Source organism: Babylonia areolata, chromosome 18 (genome assembly GCF_041734735.1).
Source record: "Babylonia areolata isolate BAREFJ2019XMU chromosome 18, ASM4173473v1, whole genome shotgun sequence".
Taxonomy (NCBI): domain Eukaryota; kingdom Metazoa; phylum Mollusca; class Gastropoda; order Neogastropoda; family Buccinidae; genus Babylonia; species Babylonia areolata.
In genome coordinates, this window is record NC_134893.1 from 21,295,719 (window position 1) to 21,306,836 (window position 11,118).

The 11,118-nt window shown below is 45.4% G+C and overlaps 1 protein-coding gene and 1 long non-coding RNA gene across 2 annotated transcripts in view; both read right to left on the minus strand.

Annotated features, from left to right (window-relative positions):
- Positions 1-2,657: 2,657 nt before the first annotated feature.
- LOC143292155 (uncharacterized) lies at positions 2,658-4,747 on the minus strand. The gene is made up of 2 exons (XR_013056632.1): positions 4,616-4,747; positions 2,658-3,037 (listed from the first exon to the last, which is right to left on the minus strand). It is a non-coding gene; the product is annotated as an uncharacterized LOC143292155 (long non-coding RNA).
- Positions 4,748-4,773: 26 nt separating this feature from the next.
- Positions 4,774-11,118, minus strand: part of LOC143292184 (uncharacterized) — a gene marked incomplete at its 3' end in the record, with an annotated part of 30,590 nt that continues 24,245 nt past the window's right edge. The window contains exons 3-4 of the mRNA XM_076602367.1: positions 7,556-7,679; positions 4,774-4,899 (exon numbers count right to left, since the gene is read on the minus strand). Of these exons, the coding sequence (XP_076458482.1) occupies positions 4,774-4,899; positions 7,556-7,679 (250 nt within the window). The remainder of the gene's footprint in view (positions 4,900-7,555; positions 7,680-11,118) is intronic.

Consider the following 11,118-nt stretch of genomic DNA (forward strand, 5'->3'; position numbering starts at 1 on the left):
AAAATCTGTTGTGTGATACTCGTTTCGCAGAGAAGCTCGTAGATGCACAAATTTCCAAGTGAACCCAAATCCATTTTGGGGGGGAATAAAGGACCACAGCATCCACATTCTTTGACATCCCACACAAAAGAAAGTATGATATTGAAATCCACGATCAGTCTTTATGCACAATGACACAATCTTTGATGTGCGCTTTTCACTTTACCCATTGCACTGAAGTCTGTGGCTGGCTGAATCAAAGCGCGATAATGAGCTGATCGAAATGTTGCAAACACACACCTGGAGTCAGAAGGGCGAGCTGGGGAATCCTCCTCCAGACCTGTACAAGTCTGTGGGTTCCCCCTGGTGTGGGCACTGGCTGTCTTTGTCTGGCTACACTGGTCTGGGTAGGACGCCATGCTCAGCCATGGAAATAAAAAGGTCAACATCGTTTCCACAGGTTCTCCGGAACGTCGTGTGGGTCTAGTCAGCTACTCTAGGCGTTGAGTAAAATGCCTACACTATTGGACAGGGTCAGTTGTCGTGTGACAATAGTAGCTGTGGTATACGTGGTTCAGTGCTTCTACACAGCCATTCTGAACTAATGGTAATATACTTATGGGTCAAACTTGGGTGCAGTCAACCCACCCCCTGCCCCCAAGTTCGGGTTAAGTGTTCAGTTATCTTTCGAAATAAGCTACTTACTGATACGTTCAATTCTCTGAACCTTTTGCGCAAAAATCTTCCAAAATAAGCCGTTTAGGCTACTCATAGTAACATTTGTTGCACCTTCAGCACAAAATTGTTAACGAAAGTAAGATATTTTCCGTATTCTTTAACTCCCTAAACGTCTGAGGAAGTAATTTTAATACTTCTGCTTAAACTCAATAATAATCTACCAACAAAACGAACGGTTATGTAAAAACGAAACTTTCAGGCCACAGTTTTAAGCATTTTAACAAATCTGGTCGACGACTTTATGTCTGACGTCACATTAATTAATGGTGACGTCAGCGATACCACGACTGTCGTCACATACCCATCAATCAGTTTCTGTTTCAAAATGGTGTAAAAAGTTGCGGACTGATCCATGTACACTACACCATATCTACTAGAAAAAAAATAGAAAAAAGTCTGACCTTCGCTTAAATCCAACGCGCTGGTTAGGCCTTGATCACAGCCCCACGAACAACGAACCGGATATATAGCTTACTTGCATGGCCTTGCGTCTTATAAACGTTGAGGTTTCGCGACAGTATTCTATCCTGTTCCGCTCTGTTCTCATCTGATCTACCTCCGCCAGCTCCATTCTCAAAACGGACAACTCACCCCGTCCAGGTCTTCAGACTAAACCGTGACTGGCTACAGACAGTACTCCTCGGCAGGCCTACGTCCATTCAACTACCGTAAACAGGTCGAAGGCACGTTGATAGTTACATACCGTTGTGTCCGTGTCCACGTGGGTGGAGACGATGATTGTAGTGTCCCCCCCCCCCCCGCCCCCGCCCCCTCTCTCAACGCCACCACTCAAAGTACAGCACCTTGTCATTCGTCCCATGTGACGTGGACCAGACGTTCTTTTGTTGTTGTATATGTGTGGTTTTTGATTTATTCCACATCTCACTCACATCACACGGAAGATCGTTCTGAAATCCTAACATCCAGAGGAAGAATACACAAACTTGGCCTCCAGAGAGAGGATTTGCGTCAGACTGAAGTTAAGATTTATGAGGGGTGTTGTTTTCTTTTCTTAAAAAAGCAAACTGTTATTATCATTACAATATTAGAACCATTTGTATGTTTTACGAATAGCGAAGTTCAACAACGTCACTAAAGACAGCATTCACCAGAGGCAAAATTCAAAGATGGAATGTAATGCTTGATATAAATAATTGAACGATGTACTCTGGGTTTTTTTGGTGTGATTTTGTTTTAATGCTTGGCTTCGTAGTTATAACAAGTGCTTGAATTAGTGACTGTTTGGTTGATTTACCGTGTGAGCAACTGGCAGATTGAAGCATCCTGTACCGATATGAATCATTTGATAACGGTTGATGCGACTGTTGATATGGTATTTTCTTCTTCCGTCTTCAAAGATTAGTTTTAGTCACCCATGAAAACAACAACAACAACAAAACAACCGTCATCTCTTTACGCGTGTTTCCATCCTCTGTGGTTACATGTCTAACTCCATATGTCCGACCTCCATGCAGACAGACAGACAGACAGACAAACAGGCAGACAGGCAGACAGACGGACAAACGCATATGTTTACAACATGGCAAGAGTTTCACAGCATCATCATCAGTGACGTCCCCTTCTCCGATGAACGCTAGCTGCCGAGACACAAGAAAAAAAAAAAAACCGGACGCACACACACACACACACACACACACACACACACACACACGCACACACACACACAAAAATCCCCTCTGCCACAGGTCTAAAAAGAACCCAACTCTGCCACCACATAATATGTCAAAATGAAAAAAGGCCACGTGACTTGAGCAGAGCACAACACGAAGCAAAAACTGAAGAGGAGGAAGGAGGCCGGAGCGGCGGAGGAGGAGGAGGAAGAGGAGGAAGAAGAAGCAGGAGGATGGCCTGGAAAAGGGACAAGGTGGGCGTAGTGGTGGCGGTGGAGGTCTTTGAGGAGGGGGTGTGTGTGTGTAAAATGTCAGATTCTTCCCAGATTTCCCCCCCAGCAAGCGACACTCAGTCCCCGTCAAAAAGTTCCACCGTGGTAGGATGGAAGAGAGTTCCACACACTCACTCCCTGCCCCCTCCCCAGCCGGATATAGAGAAAGGGGGAGGGAGAGGGAGGTTCTTGCACGGCGACTGGCGGCAGCACAATGATGAAATGTAGCGGAGAGAGACAGAAAGACAGAGAGACAGAGAGAGAGAGAAAACCGGGGGAAGGGAGGGAACTCAGACCGGGGCTTCGTCCGCGTACGGGATCTCGCCGTTGACGAGGAGTTCCCGTTCCTGAGCGTCGTTGTCGTCCTCGGCTTCCGGTTCCGGGCCGAGACGAATGGCGGCGTCGGGGTGCGTGTGCCTGCAGCAAGAGACAGAAACACTCATTAGCGGGGCCCTGGCTCCACATGCCTCCCCCCACCGCCCCCAACCCACCCTCACCTTCCACCCGCCTCTCCACCGGTACTTAAGACACAGGAAGCTCAGAAAATCGATACAATGAAGGTGTGTGTGTGTGTGTGTGTGTGTGTGTGTGTGTGTGTGTGTGTGTGTAGGGTAGTCTATCAGGGGCTGGTATAGGTGTTGCGAGAGAGGAGGGTGGTGGGTGTAGTAGGTGGGAGATGACGGTGGTGGTTTTCTTTTTAGTTCCAAGCAGGGGGATGGGGTGGTGTGGTAGGGTGAAGGGGTGGGGTGGGGGACACCAAAGGATAAGAGGTGGTAAGGGGTGTGCATGTGTGCGGGAGTGGGAGGCGAGGATTGTGGGAGGGGTGGGTGGGGGGGGGTGATTTATCTTCTGAGTATCAAGACACTCCACTAGTCTTTTTTTCCGTCATCATACTCTCTTAGTCCTTCCCATACCTCTGCTGACCTGCAGCCACCAACATCCAATCCAGAATGTAGGTCAACATTCGCGGAATCGGTGGCGTGACGAAATTACTACTATTGGCCGCTGATAAAAACAAAAAAACAAAAAAAAAAACGTTTTGAGAAGTGGGAAATAATAATCCAACACTACTGTAAGTGATCCGTCTTTGATTAAGTGTTTTTAACCGATATTTCTCTGTGAAGGCTAAAAGGTCCTGCTCTGTCTTGGACTGGGCATAGGAAAGCAAGGCCCAGTCCTCTCTTTCTGTTTTAACCTTCTCAAGTTCCCGTTCAAGCCTGTGGTGAGTAAGGAAAATTGGAGTAAAGTGCCTTTCCCGAAGGACACAACACCGTACCAAAAACGGGGCCTCGAACTCCGATTCTCAGTCATGGTTATTCTTGAAAGTATCAATAAGAAGCGAATCGCTATTTAAAAACTAACCGTAGTCATTGACATAATTATTTGCCTTCATCCATCCGCCTACTCCCCCCCCCCTCCCCGTGCCACTTTTCACACTCCTCTAGTCTCAAAGAGAAGCTTTTCTCTCAAAACATACACATATTAATTTGTAACTGCTTACCTCGACGATCCCCTTGTGGGTAGTCAGTCTCTAGAATGCGTATGCATGTGCCACGTATGCACTCACACTTGCACACAGACACACACATAAACACACACACAGACACAGACACACACACACTAAAACACTAAAATCGCAGAGCCAACCTTTCAGGCTGGACCTTTACATACAATTATTTTCATGCCATCACACCATTCGTCCCAATCAGTGAGCTATCATAACCAACCACCCCCCGAACCAACCCAACCACCAATCCACCCATCCCAACCACCGACCCAACCAGCCCAACCACCCACCCCAACCATCCACCCAACCAACCCACCCACCCACCCATCCATCCAACCAACCTACCCACCCCACCCCATCCACCAATCCACCCATTCAACCAACCCAACCACCCACCCATCCATCCAACCCACCCACCCCACCCCACCCAACAAACCAACCACCCAACCCACCCCTACAAACCCACCCACCCAGCCTCTCCAACTTACAGGTTTCCCCCATCGCCGTGTTCACAGGACGCCGCTGCGGCGTTCAAAGGCACCTGCTCCTCCTCCTCGCCCTCCATGTCGCCCGCGTGCCTGGGGGAGGGTCGGGGGGTGTGGTTCAGCCCTCCGCCCTCCTCCTTGAAGCTCAGCCTCCTCCCTTCCTCCCCTCCGTCCGGCGTTTCCAGCTGGTCCGCCTCGACGTGGTGGTGGTGGTGGTGGTGGTGGCCGTGGTGGCCGTGATGACCGTGGTGGTCATGGTCCGAGTTGGTGGAGCTGTGGAACGACTTCTGCTTGCGGCAATCCCACCACCGCCCCCAACCCCCACCCCACGAGAAAAAGCGTGTGTGGGTGTGGGTGTGTGGGTGTGGGGTGTGGGGTGTGGATGGGGGTAGGTGGGTGGGGGGGGGTGAGTGGGGGGGGAGGGGTGGTGAACAACAATGAATTTATTGTATGGTGTTTTGACGACGAAGGAATAAGGTGTAGTTCATGATAGAGTTTAAAAAAAAGAAAGAAAAAAAAGTACGCATACGTTTTAACAGTGATGCATTAAAAGAAAGTGAATTGATTTTGAAGACATGATTTAAAAAACAACAACACACAAATAAACAATGACAAAACAACAATAAAAACAAACAGTGACGTAAGTGTGACGATGGGTGAACACGATGACGTAAAGTCGATGAGCGTGTGAGGATGTTTGGGGTTAAAAAAAAAGAAAGAAAAAAGAAAAAAAAAAGGAAGCATAGTGGATGATAGGTGATGAAAGTGATGAATGTTTCACAATTCCAACACCGACACAGCCCAGATGAGATCATGACATTCCCGTTAGCGGTCATCGGACGACAGAAAAACACGTGGAACCAGGCCAATCACAGCAGGTCAGTGGTGAATCGCCAGTGGAAGATCGTGCGTAGACAATCGGACATTTGCAGCGGAGGGTGTGTCGACCAATCAGAGAAGGAACAGGTTGACCAATCGTGGTGAAGACCAAGGGGGAAGCACATGGACGGATATAAAAAAAAAGAGAGAGAGAGAGAGAACACAGATTATCAACAAAGTGTAAAAAAAAGAAAAGAAAATATAATAATAATAATAATAATAAGAGGAGAAGAAGAGAATATATATATATAATTTCATGTGTACATCAGGCTCCACAATAACAAGACTTAATTATGGTATTCCTCAGGGGTCTATTCCAGGCCCTCTACTATTCTCTGTAGATATAAACGACCTGCCGCTCCATATGAAATCCGTCTTCGAACTGTTTGCTGATGATACAACAATCCACACTTCTCATACTAACATTGAAAGTACTGGTGAACTCGTTAGATGGCCCAAACTAAACCACATGTCTCTTCTGTAACAAAAATGCATGTTGATCTCAACCAGACACAAGAGGCAAAACACTATCGATAACTTTCCTTCCATCCAACTTACAGGTGAGCCTATGGAACAGGTCAGTGGTCATAAAGTTCTGGGAATCATAATCGACAACAATCTCACTTGGAATCCTCACATATATTCCCTTTGCGAAAAGACAGCCCAGAAAACCCATCAACTATCCAAAATCAAGCATTTCCTTGACCTTCACTTACGGAAATTGTTGTTTCGTTTCAAGCACATGTCCAGTCAACAATAGATTATGCATCAACACGCTGCGAGTACGAACACGATGAACCCATTACTGAAACTTCATAAACGGAGGCTCAAGCTGGTACTCCTTAAAAAGACTTCCCTTCTGGACTCAGCGAATATTCTCCTACGAATCCGTAGATTAGAGTACAACAAAGGATTTACAATGCACAAGATTATGACAGGTAATGCACTAGAAACATTCATAAACAAATTTTCTGTAAATTCATCAAGGAACCCCCCTCCCTCCCCCAAAAGTCCATATCCAAATCCCAAGAACTGACTTGTTCTAATTCAGTCAGGCGCCACCCGTACCCTATGGAACTCACTCCCAGAAACAATTAAACACCATTGCCCAACCACCTTTAAAAAAGCGTTACCTTTCCCACCTTATGCTATAATGTGTTATGCAAATTACTCATTATATTGATAATGTTTGTCACTTGTGTACGGTTGACTGAGAAGCTCCCTCTCCCGCCGTCCCCCATTCTGATCTGTGGTGTGGAGTATGCTGTCAGTGTATGAAACTTTCATTTTGTTAATTTCTTCCTATGTATTTTCGTAACACCATGCTTGTGCTTGTATGTGCATGTGTGTGTTTGCATGTGTGTGAGTGTGATCGAGTGTGTGTGTGTGTGTGTGTGTGTTTAAAATTCCCCCCTCTCTTATGTATACTACTAACACCGTGCTTTAATTCTTATTTAGAAGTGTGTAGTGTAGACCCTATTCAGGGCGGGGACTTGATGTAAAAAAACTCACCAGTGCTTTTCTATTATCCTCGGAAATTAATAAAGAATTTTGTCTTGTCTTGTCTCGATCGCCCCCCCCCCCTCTCTCTCTCTGTGTCTGTCTGACAGTCACACACACTCTCTCTCTCACTCTGTCCAACACTATCTCACTCTGTCAACCTCACCCTCTCTCTGTCTCTGTCTCTCTCTCTGTGTGTGTGTGTGTGTGTGTGTGTGTGTGTGTGTGTGTGTGTGTGTGTCTATTTAATACATATCAGTCTTTCTGTCTGTCTGTTTGTCTGCCTATCTCTCTCCCCATCTCCCTCTATCACTCTCTACAAACTAAATACACAAAACACACAAAAATGAAAGGATTGTGAGGAGTTTTTCACTTTATTAATACAAAGCATTTCACTTGCGATCAATTATGACTTCATGATTTACCGAATTCATTAAGAATGTTATTCAAAAGCAGATACTGTATTGTTTGTACACCGTGTACCCCGTTCATGAGGGGCAATGACCTGATATGAATAAACCAACCACCCATCCATTCATCCATCCATCACTCTCTCCCTCTGACCTGATGGGATCCACCAGGCAGACGGGTGGGGCGTCCAGTCCCATACCAGTAGTAGTAGACGCAGGCGGAGAAGAGGAACGCCACTCCAAGACTGGTCAGCGCTGGACCCACCGCCTGGTACATTCTGGGGGGACACAACACACACACACACACACACACACACACACATACACACACACATACACACACACACACACAAACATACACACACACACACACACACACACACACACAAACAAACATACAAACACACACACACACAAACATACAAACACACACACGCACGCACGCACGCACGAATATATGAAAACAAGCAAGCAGTAAAAAAACACTTCACTTTAAAGAGATACTCAATGAATAAATAATGTTATCTGTCTAATTAAGCCATTTATCTACATTCGAACGATTCTGGCGTCGTTTAGTTTCGTGTCATGGCTGTTAAAGGCTTAAGTCACGAGGCAGAAGGTTGAAGATGTGATTGGTGACAGAGCTTTTCAGCGACTGGGTAGAGGGGTATCGACATAACTGCAAAAAAATCATTTAGCCAGTGAGCAGGGAGATAACGAGGAGATTGCTAAAAAAAAAACCGACCCTCAGTTTTCAGGGAACGTAAATGGAACACTACTTTATCCCCTTTAAGAACTGGTACCCTAATATTCAAAGAATCATTTGAAAGGCTTTCAGAAGACAGTTCTGCTCCGTGTGTGTGTGTGTGTGTGTGTGTGTGTGTGTGTGTGTGTGTGTGTGACAAACAGATAGACGAACAGAGAGAGACATAGACAGAGAGAGAGAGAGAGAGAGAGAGAGAGAGACGGACAGACAGACAGACAGACAGAGAGTGTGTGTGTGAGTGTGTGCGTTTGTGTCCCTCGTGAATATGCATGTGGAAACGAAAAACGGAGAAGCGAACAAACTGTTTTCAGAGCAGTACTCATACATCATACTTTCTGACCTCCATCCATCATTCAAGAATCCTGGCCAAGCAATCCTTTCCCTTCTGAAGCAAACAAAATATGCATTAAATAAAGTTTCAAAACTATGACTCTGTGTGTGTGTGTGTGTGTGTGTGTGTGTGTGTGTGTGTGTGTGTGTGTGTGTGTGTGTGACAAAGCAGTAGACTTCAATTTCTTCATAATAAACTCACGAAACGAAGATGAAAAAATAATAAATGAATAAATGAACGACAAAAAAAAAAAAAAAAAAAACCCCACTGAGAAAACATACATTATAATCAAATTAATCGATCAGTTTTTGCAGTCACAACCCCACAAATAAACCAAACGCATTGTCCGTTAGTTCTCTAGTCCCCCCCAAAAAAACAAAACAAAACAAAAACAAACAAACAACAAACAAAAAACAAAAAACAACAACAAACAAACAAAAAAAGCCCCAAAAAACCCCAACCCCACGCCCTCGAGGGAATTAGACAGACCGAGATCAGAGGCAGACATAGGAGTCTTCTTCCCAACCCCAAAAGCCTCCCGGACCGAACGACCTGTTTTTCCAGCAATCATTTTCTCATTCCACGAACATTTTAACCTTCAGTCGGTCCGGTGACGTTTTTGTGTCAGACCGAATCTGGCCGAATGGCGGCGTGATTCTTGCTGAGCCCCGGGGCTATGACGGCCGGAGAGAGAGAGAGAGGGAACTTTAATTAAACTCCAAACTGCGGCGCGGGATAGGGTTGGTTTTTCCCCACCCCCTTTGGGAAGCGAATTTCAAAGGCTTGAACAACCGGGTGGTTTTTGACGGCCAGAGGGCATTGGGGGAGTTGCTCTGTCTGTCCCTGTCTGTGTCTCTGTCTGTCTGTTTCTGTCTGTCTGTCTTTCTCTGTGACTTGGAGAATCATTATCATTATTATTATTATTATTATTACTATCTTCATAGTCACCACCATCATTATTATTATTACTATCGTTAACATTAATATTCACTCATTCACTTTCGCACGACACAGCCAAAAATGTTAATGCCCGATCTTCCATACACAAAACATCTACGCCTATGTTTTTTTTATTCTTGTCCATGGTAAACTGACATTCGTTTTGATAAAACGAATAATGAAGTTTTATGTGGTTTCCTCACTCATCTCCCAATAACCCGTATTCCACGACAGAAAGAAAGAAGAGAGAGAGAGAGAGAGAGAGAGAGAGGCCGAAGGGTTAGGGGGTGAGGGGTCGGTGATAACGTCTCTACATCCCCCTTCTTTCACCCTCCCCTTCTCTTTCCAAAGATCCCAGCTGAATGTTCTGTTTTTCTAGCCATCAGTTTTCCATTCCGCTGATATTTTATTAATGTCCAATCGACTAGGCGGCGTGTTTAGGTCAGCCAGGTTCCAGCAAGCGGCTTGTGACGCGATTTTTACTGGCCCTTGAGGTATGATGGCTACAGAGAGAGGGAATTTTAAATTGAGCTCGAAAGCGTGATGGCACATTTCTAAAAAAAAAAAGAAAAAAAAAAAGTACATTTCGCAGGATTTTAGAAAGGTTGAATTTTTCTAAATATTATTTTTTAATATCTCTCTTATAAACGTTTTTTTTTTCTTTCTATATTTCTTCATTTTGCTGCCGTGGCTATCAGTGATGATGCCATCAGCCCTTTTCTGCCCTGAATATAATGATCTAAATCTGACTTTCATGGAACTGTTTTGCAAGGCTGTATAATTTGAACGAAAACTTTTGGTTTTTTTCTGTCTCTCTGTCTTTATTTTATCCTCTTCCCATTGGCTCTACCCCTGTTTCTTATTCTTCTCAGTCTTTATCTCACCACATCTCCCCCCTGTGTCTGTCAGCCTCTTTCTCTTGCCCCCCCCCCCCCCCCCCCCGCCATCCCCCCTCCCCTAAAACCACCAATGTTGAAAGCACAGTTACATTTTGCAGTCCAGTGACTCTCTTCTTTGAAGCTATGCACCAGCATATTGACAGTTTCAGTTCAGTTTCTCAAGTAGGCATCGCTGCGTTCGGACAAACCCATATACCTACACCACATCTGCTAGGCAGCGTAAGCCAGCGTGTTGAGTCAGGCCTTGAGTTCATACTATGTATTCGTGTGCCCATCAGGGTGGAATTCAAATATATAATTTCGCCAGAAGACCCCTTTTTGTTGCCACGGTTTATTTATTTATTTATTTTCAGTGCGCCCAGTGCTTGCGAGATACCGAGGCAGAGCTGAAGCAGCAAGGGACCAACTGGACTGGAATGGCCAGTACAGCCCAGAACAGAGTGCGATGGCGAGGGGTCGTCGATGGCCTATGCTCCACCAGGAGCGATGGGCAAAATGAAAAGTGCTTGCTGCACAAAAGGCTTCAGTTTACCGTCTCATCCGAATGACTAGACGCTCGGTTTGGTTTTCCCAGTCAAACAAGGTAAGAAAGGGTTAGAGTGGGAATCGAACCTGCACTCTCACAAACACTGTATTGGCAGATCATCGTGACTATTCTGCCACCTTCCTCCTGAATCTGCTACATACTGACAAGTGAATAATGTTCTGTCTCTCTCCATTTTTGACAGTTTCTCATTTCATCCACAGTTCTCTTTTTCATCCAATCGATGGGTGATGTTTTT